Source organism: Pan troglodytes, chromosome 15 (genome assembly GCF_028858775.2).
Source record: "Pan troglodytes isolate AG18354 chromosome 15, NHGRI_mPanTro3-v2.0_pri, whole genome shotgun sequence".
Taxonomy (NCBI): Eukaryota; Metazoa; Chordata; class Mammalia; order Primates; family Hominidae; genus Pan; species Pan troglodytes.
The window spans coordinates 39903888-39931028 of NC_072413.2; the positions used below are offsets into that span (position 1 = coordinate 39903888).

At 35.1% G+C, this 27141-nt stretch overlaps 1 protein-coding gene across 7 annotated transcripts in view; it reads left to right on the forward strand.

Moving 5' to 3' along the window:
- Positions 1–27141, forward strand: part of LRFN5 (leucine rich repeat and fibronectin type III domain containing 5) — a 295601-nt gene that overhangs the window by 254066 nt on the left and 14394 nt on the right. For 6 of the 7 annotated variants that reach the window (XR_010150929.1, XM_001149289.7, XM_024348716.3 and 3 more), the window contains one exon: positions 23930–25334. Coding sequence is in view for 5 of the 7 variants with exons in the window: in XM_001149289.7 (XP_001149289.2) it covers positions 23950–25334 (1385 nt within the window). In the remaining 2 variants the exon portion in view is untranslated. Of the gene's footprint in view, positions 1–23929; positions 25335–25669; positions 25862–27141 lie in introns of all 7 variants that reach the window. The other variant, XR_010150930.1, reaches the window with a different exon arrangement.

Sequence of the window (27141 nt, forward strand, 5' to 3'; positions counted from 1 at the left end):
ATGAGAGTAGATGTTGCTCTATCTATAATTGACAACTTTATTTTTTATGAGGGGTCATTGGTGGATGTGTATATATGTAGTAGTAACACAGTGTTATTTTATTCTGTATTTTCTTGATGACTAGTAAGGTTGACTACCTCTTCATATTTATATTGGCTTTTAATAATCACTTTTCATGAAGTGCTTATTTAAGTCTCTTTTTTTCTTTTCTTTTCTTTTTTTTTTTTGATGCGGAGTCTCGCTCTGTGGTCCAGGCTGGAGTACAGTGGCGCGATCTCAGCTCACTGCAAGCTCCGCCTCCCAGGTTCACGCCATTCTCCTGCCTCAGCCTCCCGAGTAGGTGGGACTACAGGCGCCCGCCACGACGCCCAGCTAATTTTTTGTATTTTTTAGTAGAGACGGAGTTTCACCGTGTTAGCCAGGATGGTCTCGATCTCCTGACCTTGTGATCCGCCCGCCTCAGCCTCCCAAAGTACTGGGATTATAGGCGTGAGCCACCACGCCCAGCCTAAGTCTCTTCTTAATCAGTCTTACTAGTGGGTAGTAAATTCTAATAGATATCTTAAATAATATTTTTGTTTGTGATCTTTCCTATCTTATATTTGCTTTCTACTTCAATAATTTCTCCTCTTGTCTTTATTATACTATTTTACTTGCTTAGGATTAATTTGTTGTTCTCTTTAAAACATTTGAAGATTGATGAGTAGTCATTGCCTTTCAATCTTCCTTATTTTCCAAAAAATGTCTTTAAGATTATACATTGACCTATTGGTGATTATAGTTATATCCCACAAGATTTGATATATAGAGATTTTAATCATCATTTAATTCAGAATGTTTTCTAATCTATTTTATGATTTCTCTTTTGACCCATGGGTTATTTAGAGTGCACTGGCCAATTTCTACACAAATGCATATTTTATAGACATGTTTTCCTTATGAATTTCTAGTTTAATTGCACTGCAGTATAAATTATTCTGAATAAATACAATTCTTTGAAATTTTGTAGGCTAGTTTTAATTTAAAGAATATTTGATTTGTTTTATTATTATACTTTAAGTTCTGGGATACACTTGGAGAACGTGCAGGTTTGTTACATAGGTATACACGTCGCATGGTCGTTTTCTGCACCCATCAAACTGTCATCTACATTAGGTATTTCTCCTAATGCCATCCCTCCCCTAGCCCCCAACCCCCAACAGGCCCCGGTTATGTGATCTCCCTCTCCCTGTGTCCTTGTGTTATCATTGTTCAACTCCCATTTATGAGTGAAAACATGCAGTGTTTGGCTTTCTGTTCCTGTGTTAGTTTGCTGAGAACGATGGTTTCCAGCTTCATGCAGAGGACATGAACTCATCCTTTTCTTTAAGGCTTCCTAGTATTCCATGGTGTATATGTGCCACATTTGCTTTATCCAGTCTGTCATTGATGGGCATTTGGGTTGGTTTCAAGTCTTTGCTATTGTGAATAGTGCTACAATAAACACACATGTGCGTGTGTCTTTATAGTAGAATGATTTATAATCCTTTGGGTATAACCCAGTAATGGAATTGCTGGGTCACATGGTATTTCTGGTTCTAGATCTTTGAGGAATTGCTACACTGTCTTCCCCAATGGTTGAACTAATTTACACTCCCGCCAACCGTGTCAAAGTGTTCCTATTTCTCCAAATCCTCTCCAGCATCTGTTGTTTCCTGACTTTTTAATGATTGCCATTCTAACTGGCGTGAGATGGTATCTCATTGTGGTTTTGATTTGCATTTCTCTAATGACAAGTGATGATGAGCATTTTTTCATATGTTTGTTGGCTACATAAATGTCTTCTTTGAGAAGTGTTTGTTCTCCCTGTTCGTCTGTCTTCAAATGTCCCCTTTTATAGCGACATGAGTTATGTGGGATTAGAAGCCCACCCTACTACAGTATGACTTTATCTTAACCATTTACATCTGCAGTAACCTTATCACCAAATAAGGTCACATTCTGAGGTACTGGGAGTTTAGGACTTCAATATATAAATTTTAGGATGAACACAATTCAACCCATAACAGTGGGTAGATAGCCCATCTATATTTTTATTGATGTATTTTTGTTTACATATACTACATTAGTGTTTACATTCCCTTTCTCTGACCTGTTATACTTTATTTTCTTTTCTCTCCTTTTTTGGTTGATTATTTTTCCCTTGGGATAATGAAAAGCTTTTACAATGATTGTCATTCCTCTCCTCTATCAGCTATTACATTGTACCTTATTTTATATTATTTTATAATATATATTCTTAATTTATTACAAGATGACTTAGTTAATTACTTTGCCACTTTTTAGGCAGCAAACCACATCACATTAAAAATAGCTTCTTGGTTTTTATAGAATTTTACTTTTCTATTTTTAAAAAAATTTGTGTATCATTATTTTAGAACAGTTTTATTGAGATATAATTCATGTGCCATTCAATCTCCTCATTAAAGCTGTGCAATCTAGTGGTTTTTAGTGTATTTACAAAGTTGTGCCACCATTACCGTAATCACATTTAAGAACACTTTTGTCGTCCCACAAAAAAACCCATACTTATCAGAATCACTCCCCATGCCCCATCCCCAACTCCATATAACCACCACTCTACTTTCCATCTCTGTGAATCTATTGATTCTGGATACCGCATATAAATGGAATTGTACTACATGCAGTATTTTTTGACAGGCTGTTTTTATGCAGCATGATTTCAAGGTTCATTTATGGTATTGCGTATATCATTACTGCATTATTTTTATTGACAAATAATATAGCATTGTGTGAATATGCCAGGTTTTGTTAATCCATTCATCAGCCGATAGACATTTGGATTGTTTCCACATTTTTGCCATAATGAGTAATATTGCTCTCACAATTTTTGTACAAGTTTTTGTGTCACCATATTTTCATTTCTCTGGTGTGTAATTAGGAATGGAAATGTTAAGTCATATGGTAACCATATATTTAACATTTTAAGCAATTGTATTTAACTGCTTGCAAAGTGGCTACACATATTTGCATTTCCAGAATCAATGTATGAGGATATTAATTTCATTACATGTTCACCAACACTTGCTTTCATCTTTCTCTTTGGCTATAACCATTCTAATGTGTGCAAAGTGGTATCTCATTATTGTTTTGTTTTACATTCCCTTGATATTTAACATATTTTCATGTATTTATAGATGATTTGTATATCTTATTTTGAGAAATGTCTATTGAAATTCTTTGCCCAATTATAATCTGTTTGTCTTCCTATTATTAAGTTGTAAAAGTCATTTATATGTTCTTGAATACCAGACCCTTATCATAAGTATGATTTTCAACTACTTTTTCCGATCTTGCAAGTTGTCATTTCATTTTCTTTATGGAATCATTTGATGCACAAAAGGTTTAAATTTTGATGACCGATTTTGCTTCATTTATTATTTGGGATTTGATGACACGTCTAAAAAACTACTCCCAATTTCAAGGCCACAACAATTTACGCCTCTGTTTTTATCTAGAAGTTTTATAGGGTTAGATATTACATTTGGATCCATTAGTTAAGTTTGGTAAAGGAAATGGGTTCATTCTCCATCATTCATTTTTCTTTCTTCCTGGGAATTCTGACAATTATAGATTGTGTTAACAGGGTTTCTTACAGTAAAAAAGAGATCAGAGAGAAAACACCTTTAAAGAATTTTCTCATCTTCTGTAGGCTCAGGGCAGTTACAGCTGAGGAGCAAGTCTAGGTTACCATTAAAAGAGCTGCAGATACACTGCCACTATTAAATCCTCTACTCTTGGGTCTCTTAGCATGAGATAAAATCACTGGCAGAGAAGAAGTTTCACCCCGAGTTATGGTATATCTGAACCAAGGAGGCCAAGGATCTCCAAAATGTGCAAATAAACTATGTAAACTCCCTCGGACCTGGTCTTATTGCTTAGTTGCCTTTCCTTCAACTCACCCTGATAACCCCGTGCCATTTTATATTATTATATAAGAAAGGAGAAAAGCCTTCTACATTTTTGTTTGATTTTTATCTTTATATCACTTATGTAGAACAGCCAAACAGGCAAGCTCCTTTATAGAGAAAATCACAGAATTTAAAATCATCACATAATTAACAAGTTGCATTTAAGAGACAAATCAAATATACCTGATTTTAACACACATATGACTTAATCTCTAAACAATAACATAGACATATATCAATGTTGTCTCCCACAAGTAATTTTGATTAGTGAATCCAGAATATGACCTAGATTATATTATTAGCTACATAATATTGGATCATATTATTATATGGACCACATGCTCTTATTTATGTAGTTGTCAATGTAATTTATCTTACATAGTGAGATACACAGTCTACAAATCACGAAGAACTATCTTCCAAAACTACACTGAAAAGGTTATTGACATAACCTTTAATTATATACATTACTTTAAGACCAGCCTCCTTAAATCCATAAGGCAGTACAAGTATGGTATGAGAATATTTTCAATGAAGGTGATAAAACATACTGGATAGGAATATAGACTTTAGATTTAAATATGTATATTTGGAATGGAAGCTATGATTTTTAATAGTTCTTTGACTCTTGATGATTTACTTAGACTCTTGGAACCTATATTTTAAAGGTATTATAATACCTACATAAGAGTGTCATGTTAAATGTTGGTTGGTGTATTATACATATGCACACATCTGTGTGTGTGTGTGGAGGGGTATGTGTGTGCATGGGTGCACATGGTGAAAATCCTAATGCCCTGGTTTTAATCCAAATCTCTGGCTTATGAAAAGAGATTTATGTTTTACATAAAGCAAATCTCTATATTTCAACTTATTTCCACCTGACTTTTAATTCTTTCCACTCATTTTTCCAGACTGTCAATTAAGTTTTGTTTTGGTTAGGATGGGTGGCATGTATTAAATGTGAATTTACACTGGTGTTGATGCTTCATGTGTACGTCATCCCAGCTGATTCTCAGTTCACAGCAGATCTCCATATTACATTCTCCTTATGTATTTTATCTCCATCAGATCTCTGCCATTTTGTTCAGTGAAGAATTGGCTGAAAAAATCTCTTCATTCAGACTTTTTATTTTTTGTCACTTCTCACCTTTTCTCACTTCCTTGCTCACCTTTTCTCACTTCCTTGCTGCCTTCCCTCATATCCTCCCTCTTTGTCTTATGCTAACTGGGAATATTTTTTTCATTTCTTCTTTGTCTCTGTTTGCCATAATTGCAAAAAGAACTTTTGTAGGGGAGAGATCTTCCAGGAAATCAGATAGAAAGTGTAGGACAGATCTCCTGACTCCTAGAAAGCATTAATGTTTTCACTTTATATTTATAAATATATTTCACTTATATTCACCATGGAGTTGCTATCCATATGTATGTTTTTGTTTTTGTACTTTTTTCTCCAGGCCACAATTTTTTAATCACATTCCTCTGTGACAGAGAAAATCAAACAAAAAGCAGCAGCAAACTAGTTGGGATGCAATACAGTAAAAAAGTTTTCTCCAAGACATAGGCCTTCAAGAGCTCATAAAAATTAACTTTTCTTTACTTTTTTTGTATTTTATTTAGATTTTGACTACCTATGGAATAGCAGATGACAAGGTTCTAAATATTTGGCTAGTGGAAAGAATGAACAATGGAATATGTAAAGGAACTAGAACTTTAGGATAAAAAGTTACCGTATTGAGTAGTATTTTAATTATCATGCTCCTTCAAGCTTAGCACCAACACAAAGAAACCAATTGAATGCATGGTGGTAGCCAGACTATTTCTAGTTCTAATTTTATTAGTGATAATAGTGTTGGTAGTCATTTACTTATCTAAAAAATCCTGAATAAGTGCTTAAAAATTGGCTTCTCCAGAGGGCACATAAATATGAGTCCCTGTTCTCCAACTATCCACCACCTACTGATGCATGGTACGAATGGAATGTAGGCCATGAAATGTCTTTAGAAGACATCTCTTTGCTCCCTGACTCCTTCCACTGCGTTAGCAGTATCTAATTTGCCAAAATGAGAAGCATTTGAATAGAGGCCATTACTAGTCTTAGGACACATTGAATACTTTTCAATATTTTAAGCCATTTAAAACATTTTTGTGAAATGCATTATTCATACCGAAAAGTGCATAAAACATACATGTGTAGTACAATGAGTAATTATAAAATGACTGCCATGCAGCCTGCTTTTCGGTGTAGAAATTGAACATGCCAGTACCTTCAAATCCTATATGTCCCATGGAAACTACATTCCCTCCAATCACTGGCAAATAAACATAATGCACACGTTTATGCTAATCACTTAATTTGCTTTTAGTTATGATTCCATCACCATTTAAATATGTCCTTGGTTTTGAAATTTATATATAAATAAAATCCAGAGTATTCACTCATTTGTGTCTTTCTTTTGTCAACATTATGCTTACAAGCAACATGTTACTGCTGGAGTGGTAGTTATTCATTTCCATTGCTTTGTAGTATTTTCTTGTTCTCTCCAATTTATATTTCTATTCTACTCTGAGTGGGCAACTTGGTTGTTTCCAGTTTGACATTATCACAAATGACACTGCTGAAAGGAAAACACTTTTTGCATGTCTCCTGAGCACCTGTACAACACCACAGGTCTGTTAGGAAGTCCCTATTTTCATCATCCGAAAAAGCTCTCAGAACAAAATTGTCTTTAAGAAGTAAGTTTACCTCTATGGCATCTTATGTTTCCTAAATGTCAGTCTGCTATTCCTCATCGTGTTAACTTTATGCAGCTTTTTTTTTTAAAAAAAAGGTTTTTATTAGTATTTCATTCAGCTTAAAGAGGTATCCAAATTATCTAGCCTGGCATTGTTGAAATAAAAATTATATCGAGTACTATTTTAGTTTTATTTTTTTACATAGTTGTATTAGTCTGTTTTCATGCTGCTGATAAAGATGTACCTAAGACTGGATAATTTATAAAGAAAAAGAGGTTTAATGGACTCACTGTTCCACATGGCTGGGGAGGCCTCACAATCATGTTGGAAGGCTAAAGGCACATCTTACATGGCGGCAGACAAGAGAGAGCTTGTGCAGGGAAACTCCCCCTTATAAAACCATCAGATCTTGTGAGATGTGTTCACTATCATGAGAACAGCAAGAGAAAGACCCACCCCCATGATTCAGTTATCTCACACCGGGTCCCTCCCATGACACATGGGAATTGTGGGAGCTACAATTCAACATGAGATTTGGGTGGGGACACAGCCAAACCATATCAATAATTGTGACCATGGTGCACATTTGACTTTTAGCTCAATTTTTAATCTAAATATTTTTATTAGTTTACTATGGCTGTGAAATGAATAAAGACTGAGGGCTTAAAACAGTACACATGTATTATCTCCAGTTGTCATGGAGTAGGAATCTAAACACATCTTAGCTGGGTCTTCTGTTCAAGGCTATGATAAATGTATTGGCCTGGTTGAGTTTTCATTTGGAGGCTTAACTGGGGAAGAACTCACTTCCAAGCTCCTTCAGGTTGTTGGTAAAATTCATTTTCTCACTGCTGTAGAATTATGACAGTTTGATTTTTCAAAGCCAGCAATTAAGAGAGGGAATCTGCTGTTTGGAGTCTCTAACTTCAGGAAAAATACCTTCTTTCAAACGATTTGCCCAATATGGCATCCCTCAAAATAACTGTATTAATCTGTTTTCCTGCTGCTAATAAAGATATACTCCAGATTGGGTAATTTAAAAGGAAAGAGGTTTAATTGACTCACAGTTCCACACGGCTAGGGAGGCCTCATAATCATGGCAGAAGGTAAATGAGGAGCAAAGTCATGTCTTACATGGCAGCAGGCAAGAAAGCATGTGCAGGGGAACTCCCCTTTATAAAACCATCAGATTTCTTGAGACTTATTCACTATCATGAAAACAGCACTGGGAAAATCCACCCCCAATGAGTCTATCCCACAACACATGGCGATTATTACAATTCAAGGTAGTATTTGAGTGGGTGCACAGAGCCAAACCATATCAATAACTCTCTTTTTATTAACTCAAAGTCAAATAATTGGGAGTTGTACATACAATACAAACTGCCTTTTTTTACTGACATTTAATATTGATTAGAAGTTTTAGCTTTTAACTACACTCAATGGAATAAGATTACACAAAAGTGTATACACCAGGGAGTAGCAATAACAGGGACATTTTACAATTATGCCAACATACATTGTAGCACATGTTTTATTATTATTTTTAACTCTCAAAAATTTTTTATGACTGTCTTATATTACAACTGACCAGGTATATTATAATTCATCTAAATACTAGATTATCAGTACATATTAGGTTGCATATGTCAGTTTTTAAGGTTTGAAAAATTCCAGTCATATCTGATAAATATTTAGGCCTTGATATTCTCAGCTAGAAATAAGTGCTTTTAAAAACTAGAAAAAAATGAGAGATGGGGTCTTATTTAAAAATCATCCAATTCTATTTTTAAAATCCTAGGGACAAAAGTAGATACTAGATTTATCTCATTAAAAAATGCTTGCATCAATAGCTTTGCCAATTGAAAAATTAAAAATAATCATAAAATCAAAAGTAATTATTATTTTGTGTAATAACAAATAACAGTAAAAACATACTCCCAGATTTAGGCCAGGCACAGTGGCTCATGCCTATAAGCCCAGCAACTTGGGAGGCCAAGGCAGGTAGATTACCTGAGGTCAGGAGTTCAAGACCAGACTGGTCAACATGGCGAAACCCCATCTCTACTAAAAAATACAAAAATTAGATGGGCATGGTGGTGGGCACCTGTAATCCCAGCTATTCGGGAGTCTGAGTCAGGATAATTTCTTGAACCCGGGAGGCGGAGGCTGTAGTGAGCTGAGATTTCACCATTGCACTCCATCCTAGGCAACAAGAGCAAAACTCTGTTAAAAAAAAAAAATCCCAAATTTATACAATAGGGTGCTGTCAAGAAATTTCAAATAGCACATACTTATTGTTTGCAAAGCAGCCGTATCTATCCATTATATCCTCCAAGGTTTTCTACTCACAGTATCCTGTTTATTTCAACATCTCTCCCACCCTGATTTAAACCAGAAAGTTACCTTCAAAAATAGATTACCCCAATTAATTTATTTTATCACAGTCCAACTTTTTTTACTACATTCTAATTAATATTACTCTACCTGCTCTTTTACCCAAGCTAAAGTTGAGGACATTAGCCAACACTTGTACTTACTCCACATATTTAACCAATAACCATGTTGGAAAGCTTTTTTTAATTATTATTTTACATTCTTATAGTTAGGGAATGTGGGCTCAATGGCTTTTTTTAAATAAGAATTTCTTTAGCTGGTTTGAAATAATAATCTCTCCTATCTAAGTTACTATCAAGAAATGCTTCAGAGACTGAATGAACAGTGCCTGCCTGCTGATAGATGACAGATGTAGGCTAAATGTGTTTATTCACTTTAATCATCATATAATATTTGTTTTTAGTAATTTTTGTTACAGCTTACAGCTATACCTGTCAAAAACTTCTCAATTAGTAGATAACTTTTATGGCTGTGACTAATCACTAATGTGGATGATTTAATATTGAAAGAACCCAAGTTACTTTTAACTTTTTGAAAAATTTACAGAAAAGAGCTACACACAAAAAGTATCTAAAGTATCTATAGACATATAGACTTGAATGCATGCTATGTTTTTTTCTAATCATTTTAGCATATTCATATTTGATGCTTTAATGATTTAAAATCACACTGTAACCAATTGAAATTAGTTTGGCTATAAATAACAGACTTTTCAAAATAGTAGTGGTTTAAACATGTTAGAGAGCAATCCAGGGCTGGAAGAGTAAATTCAAGGCAATTAGGAATGAGTCCTTATCATCCTTGCTCATGACTCTCATCTTCAAGGTTACTTTAATGTCCCAGTTTGGTGCTAGGGTTCCACACGTTATATTCGAACTGTAATTCGAAAGAAGGCAAACAGCACGGGATAAGTGGTAGATCCCATCTCAGTTATCTCCGTGTAAGCAGCCTGCTCTGAAGTTCTCAACATTTTCGCTTAGTATCATTGGAAGGCACAATTTACAAAACAAACTTCATTCTGGGCAATGCAATGGGTAAAAATTAGGTTCTTCTTCTAAAGAAGGGACAAGTGGATATTAGAAATGCAACTAGTACTTTCTCATAAACACTTAACATGGGCACATATGTGTGCACACAGATATGTGTATAGATTTGCATACACAAAAGTATATATGATAGTTTATTCTGTTTTTTCACTAAACTTTTGTCTAAATTCCACTTCTTTATGAGTCATAAACATTTCAATGGCTTGATTTTAAATTCACTGAGTTGATGTAGCATTGTTCACCCTAAAATTGGTAATAGGCTGTTTCCACTTTGTTATTGTTCTTGCTTACTACACTGTTGCAGTAATGACTGCTGCTGCAGCTGCTGCTTATGGAGAATCTGTCCTGGGCCAAGAATTTTGTTAAACAGTTTGTATTTACAATGAGTGAATAAAACTGCATCTTGATCCTATTTTCAGGCATAGTGCAGGATTTGAAGGAAACACAAACTCAAATCACAGAAACACAATTAATGCAGAGCTTTTTAAAATTTTTCTTTAGGGGTAGAAGAGCAGAGTGCACTTCCAAAAATACAATAAAATGTACTAAATATTCTTAATGCTCCGTTTTCCTAAGACAGAAGAGAGAGAAAGAGAGAGGAGAAAGAGAGAGAGAGACAGAGAGAGAGAGAGAGAGAGAGAAGGAGAGAGACATTGCGTTCAGTGATATAAAATCTTCCATATGGTGTTAGTTTGTCAAAATATTTCTGTAGGAGTACTGCCGGAACTTTCCACCCACACACATACTTAGTATTTATACCCTCAGTAAATTCATTCTTCTTCCTTCTGTATGTGGGTATGCCTTTCTTCTCCCATTTTTCATGTTCACAGAGACTCAGCTATTCAATTTGATTTTCTGATAGAGATAACTAGGCTACCTCAATGCCCACAATAATATGAAGAGAAATTATTTCCTGAAGAATTTTCCATATTTCTAGATGCCTGAATTCTGTCATACAGCATCTCCATACTGACGATCATTCTTTCTGCATTGCTTTACTACTGTGTTTCTTTAATTGCTATGGCAACAGCACAACAGAGCCAATATAACCACAGGGACTACAGTTACAAGAAATGTTAAATACCCTAGGGAAACTGAAATACAGTGGATAGTTTGACATCTCTGTGGCTCAGAGATTCACCTTTCAGAATTTCAAGGAAAAAGTGGATAAAGTAATAAATCATTTATTAGATTGGAAACACCAGTTAATAGCATTCAAATTTGTATTATAACCTTTTTTATGTCCTTTCAAGTTGTCATAAATCAACGTGAATTCCAGGAAAGAGGCTGCTATATTGGAAGAAACAGGGGTCATCTACTGTGCTGAGGTAGCAGCATGATGATTTCATTGCATTTCACATTTGTGGCAATGTTCAGTGTGTGAGTCTTTCCTAATTCCTGTGACCATTGAAGCCTAATTATCCTGCAATGAGATGCAGTAGAAAGAGAACTGGGGCATTAAATTCAGGTTGGAATCTTAGATACCTAATAATGTTTTCTGGCCTTCACTGAGATTCAGATTCCTCATTAATCAATGATGTAGAACTCAAGATCTTTTTACTCTGATGCTTTCCAAAAGGCACAGATATGTTGAGGCAAACATCTTCAGGTTTGACATTGATAGGGAGCAACAGGGCAATATCACAGCAACAATATACTCTGTAACTGAAAGGTAACAACTCTGCTTATTTATTTGAAGCCACATGCCTACCCACATTTTATATAGAATATTGTTCTTTGCTATACTTTCTTGGGTCCTTTCTCCTCTTCCTCATAATGCACTTTAATTTATCAAGTAGAGGAATTTGGCTATCCTTGTTTTATTGTACCTACAAAAGCAATGCCCTGGGGAATGTACCTTTCACAAACAAAGTGGATAATCAAATTATTTATCTAAATGAATATATTAGTCAATTCTCACACTCCTAATAAAGACATACCCAAGATTGGGTAATTTATAAAGAAAAGAGGTTTAATTGACTCACAGTTTAGCGGGGCTGGAAAGGCCTCAGGGAACTTACAATCATTGTGAAAAGAGAAGCAAACATGTCCTTCTTCACATGGTGGCAGCAAGAAGTGCTGAGCAAAAGGAGAAAAAGCCCCTTATAAAATCAGCAGATCTCATGGGAACTCACTCACTGTCACAAGAATAGCATGAGGGTAACCACCCCTATGATTCAGTTACCCCCCGACCAACTGGGTCCCTCCCATGACACATAGGGATTGTAGGAACTACAAATTGAGATGAGATTTGGGTGGGGAGAAAGTCAAACAATATCAACAAATAGCCATCTACTCCCCAGATTAATTGTACTTATCTCCTGGAGGTACTACTGTTTTAATTAATTGAAGTTTTATATATGAATTATCTCCCTCTTTTCTACACACATCACTCCCCTTTCCTACACACATCACTCCTCTTTCCCAGATATTTCCCACTTACTTCTGCACATGCATAGGAAATGCTCATGATCAACAAAAATTCATTTTAGGGAACCATTGCCACCTGCGCCAGCTGACTCAACTCCAAACTCCTGCTGTTCCAGCACTGTAGGGAATCTTCACAGCCTCTTAGCACTAGCCTTTTCTAGGCTGCTTTTTCTCCCCAAACAATTTTCTGCAAGAAAGAACACATTTACCTTCACAGTTCCTAGTAGTATTTACTGGTAGGATCCATGGGTTCCCAATATCACATAGAGTCTCTGTAGGGAGATTTCTGAGTAGGCAAGATAGGTGACAACTCAAGCTATACCAATTAAAGAATACTGAGATTTCTTTACATACAGAAATCACTCTCTCGTATGAGGTGGAATTTATACACTTAAAAGAAAACTTAGCATTCTGAATTAAAATATTTGGGTGACTTCAGTCATGTTTTCACTTACCAAAGAAAGATGAATGACTATAGTTAAGTGTGTCATTTTGGTTGCCTTCCAAGTTGTTCTGATGTCTTTACTGTGTGAAAGAAAATAGAGTCTTTAGGATCCCAAACTCACAATGCCAAAGGGAAAGTTAAGGTTGGAAACTGAGTCATGTAATACTGTCTTCCTTCTGTTCCCCAAAAGAGAGTTGTTATTTCACAACACTGTGTCCTGACTTCATACATAAATCAGGTTCCCACTATAGGCCACGTATTTAACCAGCTGGCCTCCCTCACAAATTGCTCATGAGGAAATTCCCTGTAAGCTCCTAAATCTTTCAGGATACATATATAACCTGAAAGATACATATGTATACATGTAAGGGAGATATCCCCCTCTGTAACTTAGCACTAAATCCAAGTTCTGTTTAATCTCACCCCGACTATGTCAATTACTAGCTTATCTTCACAGGTGCAGGACAAGAGCAGACCAGAAATCATTTCTCCACCTACCCAGAGAAGAATGCGTAATAGAATTTTTCTCTATTCTATTTGTTCATGTTTCCTATATTTTATGTAAAATGTAGATACACTGAGCACCAGAGGAATGCGTAATTGTCTTTTTCTTTCTTTTTTTTTTTTTTTTTTGAGACGGAGTCTCGCTCTGTCGCCCAGGCTGGAGTGCAGTGGCGTGATCTCGGCTCACTGCAAGCTCCGCCTCCCGGGTTCACGCCCTTCTCCTGCCTCAGCCTCCCGAGTAGCTGGGACTACAGGTGCCCGCCACTATGCCTGGCTTTTTTTTTTTTTTTTTTTTTTTTTGTATTTTTAGTAGAGATGGGGTTTCTCCGTGTTAGCCAGGATGGTCTCAATCTCCTGACCTCGTGATCCACCTGCCTTGGCCTCCCAAAGTGTTGGGATTACAGGCGTGAGCCACTGCGCCCAGCCAGTTGTCTTTTTCTTTTACTCCCTTTCACCTGTAAAATATAGGTTTACTGAGCACTAATCAGAGTCTCACAAGAATGTGACCATTTGCCTTACTGCCTACCTGCCCTCTCTTTCATCCTTCCTGCTTGCTCTTTCTCCTTTAAATACTGAAGTTTCCAAAACCCTCTTGGGAAAAGTGTACAATACAGATGCTCCTATGCCTTGTGTTTTTACCCGAAGCATCCTCAAACTTTGGCTAAATAAACCTCTATCAATTGAGACACTTGTCGAAATCACTTTTTGGTTAACAGCCACAATAATCTGCTAGCACCTTTAAAATGTAATTTAATTGTAAAGAGAGACAAAGAAAATAAACGAGTAAATGACATGATGAATGTAAAGTATCATTGTTTACAATGTGAGAATTAAAAATCCTTTATATGAAAGTGCTACATAATCAGAAAAACACTATAAATAATATTTACCACTAGCAATCTAACATACTAGGAAGAACATGGCTTTGGGAAATAGATGTCTCTCTCTCTCTTAAAACTGCCTTTTGTTTACTTTCTATACGACTGTGAGAATATCACTTACATTTCCTAAATTCAGTTTTATCATATACAATGAGAATAAATTAACTATATGCAGTTGTGCAATATAGTTGCACAAGCTCAGCAGCTGCAGGCGCCTGAGTACCTGGGATTACGGGTGCAGAATACTATGCCCTGCTAATAAATTTTCAAAATGACATAAAACATCTTTTTATGCAGGCTTCACCTCAGTTTTAGAAAGCAATGAATATCTGGAATATTGCATATCTACAAGTTAGAGAAGGCACAAGTTAGAGAAGGCATGATCATGACTAATTTTGTTTCCTCATCTATAAAATAAAGAAATTATTACTTATTTTGTGTTTACCTATCTTCAATAAATGATAATTATTTTTAAAATTATTTGTTTTGTGTAAGTAATTGGTGTCTTATCTGTAGCTAATTTATGTAAATAATGTTTATGTAAATTTATTTCATGGTAAAAATACATGTGTGTGTGTATATATATACACACGCACATGTTGAGAACAAAAATTACAGGATACTGTATTAAGAACTCAGAAACCCATTAGGACTATGCAAATTTAAATATCAAAGTATAATAAGTCAACATTTTCATAGTTGGCCATCTATTTTGTTTATATACCCGTTTTACACAGATCCTAACTCTCTAAGTTTGGTAGATTCCTGCAATGCACCTTGTGTATGTTGCAGTTGCTAAACACATCTTCCCGAAAATATTAATGAAAGGATAAATAAATTGATGCATGGGTGAATTTTAAGAATTTATTACATTCATGTACTTAGCCATATTACTAGTGACTGTTATAATCAAATCCCAAAATGTAATTGTTCCAGGTTATATATATATCATATTTTGAGGCCTGAATTTTAGAGGCTCAATAATAATATTATTAGTATGTATTTTAACGGAGAATGCAGTTAAAATGTTAGCATTTATAGTCTCTCTAGAAAAAAAGTTAGACAGAAAACCTAAAATATTTGAAATAAAACTATTAAAGGCATTTCAGTTTCTAAGCTATATTATAAAATATCCTTTACAATACTGTAGCCGTTTAACACATCCTGCAAAAACTCGTCAATATCAACAGACATTAACATTTGTCTCCAGACATTAGTTGAGACAAAGGGGCACTAATTGAATTAATAGCATTCTACTGAATGATGGCAAAGTAGCTATGGAGGAGCCCAATAGCTTTCCTTTAACTCAACATATAAATTGCTACCATATTGGTTTCTGCAGAGAATAGGCTTTACTCTCAGTTGGTTGTGAAATCTAAATTTGCTTTTATATTCCATCCTGGTTCCCAAATAAGTACTGATACTCTTGAGCATATGTTATGTAATAGCCATGACAGAAAGATGGATGTAGTAATGGAAAATCATTTTTCAGTTTGTGTGTAATAGACTCTTCTTTGAACAGAATTTGCTTCAAATGACATATAATAAAGAGATATGTAAATATTATCTAAAGAGCTGCAACTGCATCACTATTTGCTGAGTTACAGTTCCACTCAAATATTTAACAAAAACCTGTCTGTGTTGCTTACATTTAACTATTTGGAGAAATAGACAGATTGTGCTTGAAATGGCTTTACTTAACTAGATTAAAAACATAGTATGTTTTATATTTATGAATTTTTAAATTATCAATTCCAGAAAAGCATGAAAACCATTCTGACTTTCCATTTACATTGATTTTTTTAAGTGGTTATGTGTTAATATAATAAATATGTCAAGGATCAGTTTGTGAACTTGTAGGAAATGAAAACTATGCTTCTTTACATGAGATCTTACCTTGTATTTTTTAATAAACTTTGAAATCTTCATCTTGTCCAAATAACTTGGGAAAAATCATTAATCACAATTTATATGATTTTTTTTCATTACTTAGAGGTCTCACACGGAAAATAGACTTTAGGGAGTAGTCCAGATTTTATTGTACACTTACTCTTACTTTCTAAATTACCGTATCTGTATATATGTTGCCTGATGATAAAAAGTAAATCAAGCTATGAAATAGGAAATATAATTTAAGTTGCAATAGGGTCACCTCTTTGAACATATATGACAAAGTTAAGAGGATTTATGTTCCTAAAATATGATTAAGTTTTGATTAACTACAGATAAAGTGCCCTTTTATATATTATTCTTCCTTTGGAGCAAATATTTAGAAACATAATGAAAAATCACTATTTCCTTTTTAAAAAAAATTTAATCACCTACTCACAATTACTAAAAAGTGGCAAGAATAGCATGAAGAATTTCTGTATACCCTTCACCCGGATTCCCAAATACTCACAAATACCACATTTTCTTTCCTCATCTTCTTGTCTTCTTTCTTTCTATTTTTCTCTCTCTCTTTCTATATATGTGTATTTATATTGTTATATATAAAATTATATATTACATGTTTAAATTGTATACATAACTGATATGCTATATATTTATATTATGATAGATATGTGGACATATAGATCTCCACCTTGATCTGGAATTACTTTTATGAGAGGATTTTGATTTTGAATTCAGTTTCCTCAACAAATGTGATATTGTTTATATTTTCTATGTATCTTGTTGTCTATACATTTTCTTCTATTAGTAGTTTGGTAATTTGCATTTTTCAGTGAATTTGTCCATTTCATCTAAGTTATTGTGTATATGTATTGGCATGACAGGGGATTTTGTATTTTTTTATTCTTCTCATCGGCAATTTTTGGTTTCTCTCATTTTTTCTTAATTATCTTGCAGGGATCAATTTTTCCTTTTTTTTTTTTTTTTTTTAACAGAGTCTCACTCTGTTGCCCAGGCTGGAGTGCAGTGGCAAGATCTAATCTCAGCTCACTGCAAGCTCTGCCTCCTGGGTTCGCGTCAGTCTCCTGCCTCAGCATCCCCAGTAGCTGGGACTACAGGCACCCACCATCATGCCGGGATAATTTTTTGTATTTTTAGTAGAGATGGGGTTTCACCGTATTAGCCAGGATGGTCTCGATCTCCTGACCTCGTGATCTGCCCGCCTTGGCCTCCCAAAGTGCTGGGATTACAGGCGTGAGCCACCGCGCCCGGCCCTCAATCTTTTCTAAAAAACAGCTTTTGACTTTATGTATTTTTTCTATTTTTTGATCTGATTTCTATTTTATAAATTTCTGCTCATTTTAATAGTCTCATTTCTTCTATTTACTCTCTTTTGTATTTATTTTCTAGCTTCTTAGGTATCAAGCTTAGATAACTGATTTTAAACCATGTTTTCTTTCTAATAATATATTTAGTCTGAATCACCATAACAATTCAAATATACTATTTTTTATACCATAAATTGTTATACTTTAATTTCAATTAAATTAATTTCCTTTAATTAATTAATTTAATTTTAATTTCATTTCAATTTAATAGTCTTGCTAAAGTTCCATGAGAATCTGGAAAGAATGTGTATTCTCTATTTATTGAAGTTGCATTTTATAATTATAAATTAGGTCAGGTTGGTTGATAGTGCTGTGTAAATCTTTTATAGCTACTGCTCTCTCTTTTTTGTCAGCTTATTGTATCAATAGTGAAAGAGAAGAGTTCATATCTCCAATTGTAACTGTGGCTTTAAAAAAAAATTCCCTTTTTCCTATCGTGTCATTTCATGTATTTTGAAGATCTTCTGCTGAGTCCATGTGCATTCAGTGTTTTCGTGGTTTCTTGATGAATTGATCCTTTTTCTCTATAAAATGCCCATATTTATCTCTCATATACTGTTTGCCTTTTTCTAATTTATAGCCACATCAACTTTTTATGTTCAGTGTTTTAATGACATATCTTTTTCAGCCTTTTACTTTTAGTTGTTCATATCTTTATTTTCAACGTGTATTTTTCTAAATGCTTCATGGATGGCCTGGTTATTTTAGGCAGGATAAAAACCTTTGCCTTTACCTCTTACATCCCATTCGTGTTTGAAGTTTTTGGTATAGTTTAGGATTAAGTCTACTACCTTGGCAGTGATTTTCTATTTTCCCAATGGGTTCATTATTTCTCTTTTCCTTCTATACTGGTGAACTGCTGTTGTTATATCTTGCACAGAATATCTGAGATAAATTTTTCTTAGATTTTGCCTAGCTGTGAATACCTTTTTATGCATTTTGAAGAATACTTTTATTGGATATAAAATTCTAGAGTATAGGATTTTTTCTTTTCTTTATAAATTTTAAATATATTATTTCATTTTCTTTTGACCTTAATTATGATGAGAACTCAGTTGTAAATTATAGTTATTCTCCATATATGCAATATCTTTTTCTCTGCCTCTTTTAATAAATCTTTATCTTTATATTTAGTTTTCAGCCATTTGTTCTTTTGTGTCTAGGTGTTTATCTGCTGCATTGGTCGTTTTATATTATCAATATCATCAACTCTGGAATCTTTTCAGATATTTTTACTTCTACTATTTATTCTGCCCCATTCTCCCTTTCTTTCTGAGAGGGATTAAAATTATGATAATATTAATCATTCAAATACTTGTCCCTCAGATCTAATACTTTTTGTTCTGTTCTTTCAGGCTTTTAAAATCTGAATTTAGTTTTTTTTCTATTGATTTGTCTTCAATTACATTTATACTTTCTTCTGCTGTGCCCAATCTTCTGTTACAAAGATATTGTTATATTTTAGATCATATACATTTAAAAATTGTTTTTCACATCTCTGCTAAAATTACCCATCAAATCATGCATGATGTCCATCTTTTCCTGCAGATACGTTAGAATTTTTATTATAGTAATTTTATGCTCCCTGTGGTAATTGTAATATCTGGGGTGTCTCTGGATCTGCTTCTATTAATCACTTCCTTTTTAATGTTCATCACTTTTTCTTGCTTCTTCAAGTTTTTATGTGAATTCTTACATGTTTGGGAATTTCCTATTTAGTAAGACCTGAGATCTGTGCCCTATGGTGGTTTTGGAGCTCTATTTCTATTTTACAGATGAATCTTTTGATTTCCAAATTTCTGGAGGTCTCACCACCCTGCTTTATAGCTCTGGGGCCAGATTTGTTGGTGGCCTAGGAGAATTTATTGATCTCAAATCTCACCCCTAGCATTTTTTTTTCTTTTGGCTGCACCTACCCCATAGTCTACGAAGGTGGAAATATCCTCTAGGAAGCTCTAGGAAGGATTTTTCAGCTGCCAAATGTCACCCTAGGCATTTTGTGGTTAAAATCACAGGTATCTGTATGGAAATGAAGGGGACTGAGCTCTCCCTCCCCTCTGTCAGTCCTGATAGCTGAAATCCCTGAGGGACTGTATTTTTCTTCTAGTTCCTCTGCATCTTTCCCATTCTTTCCAAGCTGAAAAGCAAGGTTGCCTGAAATATTTCTTTCAATTTTCCTTTCCTTCCTCAATTTTTTACTCGTCTGAAAATAAGGTGTATCTGAGAGAAGTGATCTCTACCCTCTTTCTATTCCCATATTTTTAAGATAATATTCCTGTTACTCAATGAAGGTATGAGAATGAGATAGGTGTTAATATTTTCTCACTGCTGCTATTGGGGCTCTTGTGGATTCTATTTTGTTATGTTGAACCACAAATGCATTCTTAAAAGTTTGGTAAAATATAGGCAGGGTGCGTTTTATCCCAAGTTATGTCAGATAGATACGATGTCCTAGTTTCTTTTTTGTTGGTGGGGGAAGTAGAGCAACAGCTATGTATTTCCTCTTTTTTTTTTTGAGATGGATTCTCGTTCTGTCACCCAGGCTGGAGTGTAATGGCGCGATCTCTGCTTACTGCAACCTCCACCTCCTGGGTTCACGCCATTCTCCTGCCTCAGCCTCCCCAGTAACTGGGACTACAGTTGCACGCCACCACGGCCGGCTAATTTTTGTATTTTTAGTAGAGACGGGGTTTCACCGTATTGGCCAAGATGGTCTCGAACTCCTGACCACGTGATCTGTCCCCCCCGACCCTGGCTTCCCAAAGTGCTGGGATTACAGGCTTGAGTCACCACCCCCCGCCATTTCCCCCCTTTTATCAAGGACTGCCACCTCTGGAAGTTAGATTCTTTAAGTTTCTTCGTATTCCAAAGGTTATAATGTTACTATTTTTAAAAATATGATTTATAGCTTATCCAGCTTATTTTGTTTGTTTAGCGTGACAGTGATGGTTTCTTATTACTTTCTATATTTATTCCAGAAATACTATTTATAAACACATTAAAATGCAATAAAAATATTGCATACATATCTACAGGTGTATCATTTCTGTTGTTCTTTAGCCATTTATAAAGTTTCAAGTTTCTTCCATCATATATAATTTTCCTTCAGCCTAAAGGCACTATCCTTTACATTTTCATATAAGTGCAGGTTTGCTGGTGAAGAAACTGTTTCTCTTAAAATTTCTTACCTTGTTTTCATCTTTTATAAAAGTATAATCCTACCTAGGTTGCTAGGTTTTCCTTTCTTCATGGAGCACTTTAAAGATGTTTTTCATTATCTTCCATCTGACTTTATTTACGATGAGAAGTCAGTGAGGAGTCAGCAGTTACTTTTATTTTGTTTACCTTACCTTATTGTAATCCGTCTTATTTCTGTGCCTACATTTAAGATTATTTTTCCTTTGGTTAGCTGCAATTTGACGATGATATGTCTTGGTATGGTTTCATTGTGTTGAGCTTGGATTTATAGATTCTTTTAATAACATTCAACAAATTGTTTGCTTTTAGTTCTTTAAATATATTTCTGCCTAACAGCATTCTTCTGATATTGCAATTACGTATATGTTTGACTTCTTAACACCATTCCACAGGTCATTGGATTTTTGTCCCTTTCCTTTCATCCCTTTTTATCAGTATTACAACATGGTTTGTACCTATTACCCTGCCTCCACTTACATAGTTTACCAGAGCTCTTTTTCAGTAACTCTCTTTTCGCTAGTACACTGCCCCATAAATTCAAGCCACCTGAGACTCTGCTCTCCAATCTTTGTCTTTTCAGTTTAACAAGACTGTTCATACTTTGCCTCGTTTCCCCTTCTTGTGCTGTGATTTGGAAGATGTCTCCAGGGGTAATTATAGAATTAATTTTTAACTCATTATCTCAAGGATCACAGTTCTGTATTTATTCACTTCCAATGTCCAAAACTTGTTGTTTTATATATTTTTGTAATTTTATTTGTTAATGCTTATTTTGGAAAGGCTAGTTTAATACCAGTTAGTAATGAACAGAAGATTCTATCTTTATTTGTTGATAATGATCATTTTTATTAACTAGATCAACATTTCATATGGCATCAAATAGGTGTTGTGCTGGACACCTCTTAACCTCAGTAGGGAAGGATCCAGGTTCAAGAGGCGGAAGAAGAGACCCAGAGCCAGCAAGTGAGATACGGGGTTTGATTAGGGGATTACACACAGGGAAGAGTCCAGTGGTCGCAGGCTGGACTGCTTATCTGCCTTATGCACAGTCCAGTGGCAACAAGCTGGTAAGGAAAACCACAACTGCTTGAAACTTACATAGCATTTAACACCCTCCCCTTAATGATCTCCACCTGGCAGCCTCCATTTAACCCAAAATTCAGGGCATCAATCCCCTGTACAGCCCATGTTCCATTGGACAGGTTGGGGGCTCAGATGTTTCTCATAGACAAGGAATGAATCTCCGGATTGGCCACTCCTGGATTCCCTAGCTCAGGACACACATTCAGGTGCATCTTCAATCTGGGGTCATTCTAAATATATGTTTAAGTTATTGCTATCAGGGGCTTTTACCCTACAAAAGGCATTAAATAATTAGAAGTCATAAAATATGCTTTAATTAGAAAACTAGGCATGACATTTCCAGGATGATTTCATATTTATATTAAATTGAAAATATGTATGATTTTCTGCAGCTATTTTCACTCATGGTTTTTAAAACTTCATGCAATGGGCTGAGTAAGGTAGCTCATGCCTGTACTTGCAGCACTTTGGGAGACTGAGTCAAGAGGATTGCTGAGTCCAGGAGTTTGAGCCCTGTCTCTACAGAAAAAAAAAAAAAAATTACCCTAGGGTGGTGGCACTTATCTGTAGTCCCATCTACTCAGAAGGCTGAAGAGGAAGGATCATTTGAGCTGAGGAGGTCGAGACTGCAGTGAGCCGTGATCGCACCACTGCACTGCACAGCTTGGGTGACAAAGAAAAACTTTGTCTAAAAAAAAAAAAAAACAAGAAAACCTGACGCAACATATGAGAACTTTTAATCAAATATATGCTATTATTTTTATTTTTGAGAATTGATTTCAATAGCATATACTCAAGATCAAACAGAAAAATGAAAATTGTCAAAGTGTTTATTTAAAATAAAATTTGGATAAATATACATTCGTTAAGATTGTAAAAGAAGGAAAACAGAATATAATATCTTGTTGAACATACTGTTAAGTGAAAGCACTGACGGCTGCGTCCCAGAAATTATCTTTAAAAATCCACATTTTTAACCAATAAAATATTTTAATATTTAGGGAACTCGGAGCTATTGTGATAAACATTCAACCTTGTTATTTTTGAGAATAAGATTTTTGTATTTTCAGTTAAGATGTGAAGATTGGCCGGGCACAGTGGCTCATGCCTGTAATCTCAGCACTTTGGGAGGCCGAGGTGGGCGGGTCACCTGAGGTCAGGAGTTCGAAACCAGCCAGCCCAACATGACAAACCCTGTCTCTACTAAAAATACAAAAATTAGCTGGGTGTGGTGTCGGGCGCCTGTAATCCTAGCTACTCAGGGTGGCTGAACGGTCATCAGTAATTGCTTGAACCTGGGAGGTGGAAGTTACGGTGAGCCAAGATCACGCCACCGCACTGCAGCCTGGGCAACAAAGCAAGGCTCGTCTCAAAAAAAAAAAAAAAAAAGTGAAGGTTGATCTATGTCAAGATAGTTTGTAAAGATGAAAAAAATTAATCAAGAATTTGTTATCTTCAAAGGTCATGCTGCAAGCTAACAAATATTGTTTTTTATTGTTTCTGTTTAGGCTACTGAATTGACCTACTTACAAATCTTCAAATATGCCTCTAATTTTTTAAATATCTTTATGTAACAAGATGTTCTTCAGGGTCTAGGGTATGTTTTCCTGAACCCCCAGGCCTACAATCTCGGCTGTATATCTCTTTTGGTTCACCCATGGAGTACCCTGGACATACTTAAAAAATGGCGCTTAATTTGCAGAGTTATAATAAACTTTTGACTGCTTTGTTTTTCCTACTTGATTTTAAATCCCATGAAATTATCAATGGTATGTTATTCATCCCTAGTGCCCATTATAGCCTTTACTACAGAATAAATATTAATACTTGTTAAGCAAACAAGTGAAATTATTTCTCTATTCTATTCTAGATTGCATACAAATATTATGCTAGTAGGAATATGAATATGAATTAAATCATTGGGTGCTAACATTCTATTTTGTGTCTTCCGTTACAGGCTCTTAAATCCGATCTACAATGGAAAAAATTCTTTTTTATCTGTTTTTCATTGGCATAGCAGTGAAAGCTCAGATCTGTCCAAAGCGTTGTGTCTGTCAGATTTTGTCTCCTAATCTTGCAACCCTTTGTGCCAAGAAAGGGCTTTTATTTGTTCCACCAAACATTGACAGAAGAACTGTGGAACTGCGGTTGGCAGACAATTTTGTTACAAATATTAAAAGGAAAGATTTTGCCAATATGACCAGCTTGGTGGACCTGACTCTATCCAGGAATACAATAAGTTTTATTACACCTCATGCTTTCGCTGACCTACGAAATTTGAGGGCTTTGCATTTGAATAGCAACAGATTGACTAAAATTACAAATGATATGTTCAGTGGTCTTTCCAATCTTCATCATTTGATACTGAACAACAATCAGCTGACTTTAATTTCCTCTACAGCGTTTGATGATGTCTTCGCCCTTGAGGAGCTGGATCTGTCCTATAATAATCTAGAAACCATTCCTTGGGATGCTGTTGAGAAGATGGTTAGCTTGCATACCCTTAGTTTGGATCACAATATGATTGATAACATTCCTAAGGGGACCTTCTCCCATTTGCACAAGATGACTCGGTTAGATGTGACATCAAATAAATTGCAGAAGCTACCACCTGACCCTCTCTTTCAGCGAGCTCAGGTACTAGCAACCTCAGGAATCATAAGCCCATCTACTTTTGCATTAAGTTTTGGTGGAAACCCCTTGCATTGCAATTGTGAATTGTTGTGGTTGAGGCGTCTGTCCAGAGAAGATGACTTAGAGACCTGTGCTTCTCCTCCACTTTTAACTGGCCGCTACTTTTGGTCAATTCCTGAAGAAGAGTTTTTGTGTGAGCCTCCTCTCATTACTCGTCATACACATGAGATGAGAGTCCTGGAGGGACAAAGGGCAACACTGAGGTGCAAAGCCAGGGGAGACCCTGAGCCTGCAATTCACTGGATTTCTCCTGAAGGGAAGCTTATTTCAAATGCAACAAGATCTCTGGTGTATGATAACGGAACACTTGACATTCTTATCACAACTGTAAAGGATACAGGTGCTTTTACCTGCATTGCTTCCAATCCTGCTGGGGAAGCAACACAAATAGTGGATCTTCATATAATTAAGCTCCCTCACTTACTAAATAGTACAAACCATATCCATGAGCCTGATCCTGGTTCTTCAGATATCTCAACTTCTACCAAGTCAGGTTCTAATACAAGCAGTAGTAATGGTGATACTAAATTGAGTCAAGATAAAATTGTGGTGGCAGAAGCTACATCATCAACAGCACTACTTAAATTTAATTTTCAAAGAAATATCCCTGGAATACGTATGTTTCAAATCCAGTACAATGGTACTTATGATGACACCCTTGTTTACAGGTAAGAAAAATTAAGCAAATTTGTATACTTACCATGCATCTTAGTGTAGAATTTAATGTACTACTGATTTTTTTTTAATTGGCAGTGCTGTTCTGTGTTGTAATTCCATATTTTAAAGTGCATAGTGTAAGCTTTGAAAAAGGTGGTAATACAAGTGGGGAGATATTTTGAATGGTATTTTTTTAGAGAGTTCAATTTATATTTAATATTATGCTTACTTACTTTTTTCCCCCTCATCTAAGAGATGTGACTATCAGAGAACAACACTGATTTATTATAAAAATTCAAAAACATACCAGAACTTACACATCCACATGAGTGTTCTTTCCTTCAAGGAAGCCACGTTGGGAGGCTATACCATTATCCCAATGATGCTGCCATTGCTCAAAGCACTTTTGGAATTATCTTTAGAACCTTCGTCATACTATTTTGAATATCCTCAGTGGTGGCAAATCTTCGTCTTTTGAGGGTGAATTTGAATTTTGGAAACAAGCAAAAGCCATTTGGAGTCAAGTCTTGTGAATAAGGTGGGTGATCAAGATGGGTATTGCCATTTTTGGTCAAAAATAGGATGTAACTATAAAATAATGAGACTGATGCTTTGAGTGATTAAGGGGTGTGTGTGCGTGTGTCTGTGTGGTTGTGTTGTCTCATGTGTACTGGTTCTAAGACAGTTCCAAAAAGAAACCTTATAAATAATTTGAGCAGTGAAAGTATCACTGGAATTAGGTATGTAATATCCAAGTAAGGATGATGATGGAGAATTTGCACCTACTAAACAATTTCTGGTATGTTTTTCTAAAGTTCAGCCTCATTGATTTATAGTCACATCTTATCCAATTTTCAGTTAAAAAGACATATTTTTACCCTTTCATATAATTTCACTTGTGAGAGACTTACTATGCCCTGGGAAATGATGCAAAACCATGGCTTTGCATTTTATATATATATACACACATATGTGTGTATGTATATGTGTGTATGTATACACATGTATATATACATATGTGTATATATATACACACACATATATAGATATTTCAAAGCCATATATATATGTCTATATATATATATGTCTCTCTCTCTATATATATATTCTGTTTAAGATATTCAGAAATCAGATCAGATCAGTTCCTATGTACCCAGGTGAATTATTCAATATAATTGATTTTCATTCCTGTATGGAAATGAGAGTAATTTTTTTTTTAAAGCATGGACTAATAGGCAAAATTAAACCTATCCTATCTAGCCATGTGATCAGCTCAGAGCAGGATTCTATATGGCTGAGTTTCAATTCCTCGTCATTACAAGGGAGAAATTAGACTAAAGGTCTCTAATATCCCTTCATCACTAAATATATGGGGACATGGACTATGATACATATATATTAACTTAAAGTAATTTGCTCTTGTCATACCAGGCTCTTCACATAACTCATGGACTACTGTCAATGACAAATACCCCTCCCCACCCCACACTTTTTTGTAGCTATTGGATATTCTATATATTTTAAACATTAGCTCTGTGAAATAAGCCAGATTTTATTTTCCAAATTCCAGGATCTTAATCCTGCAATGACAAGTAAAATTCTGTTTAATCTTGAGGAAATTTCTTGAATCCCTGACCCTTTTTGTAATTTGTAAAATAGTGATAATGCCTGTCTCATAAGGTCATTGTAAAGATTAAATTTTAATGTATACAAAATGCTTAGTAATGCCTGTTATTTAATTATAAATTAGGTCATATTCAGTTGCAACTGAAGGAACAGAAGAAAATAGACATCAACAAGAAACTTTTAGAATGTAGT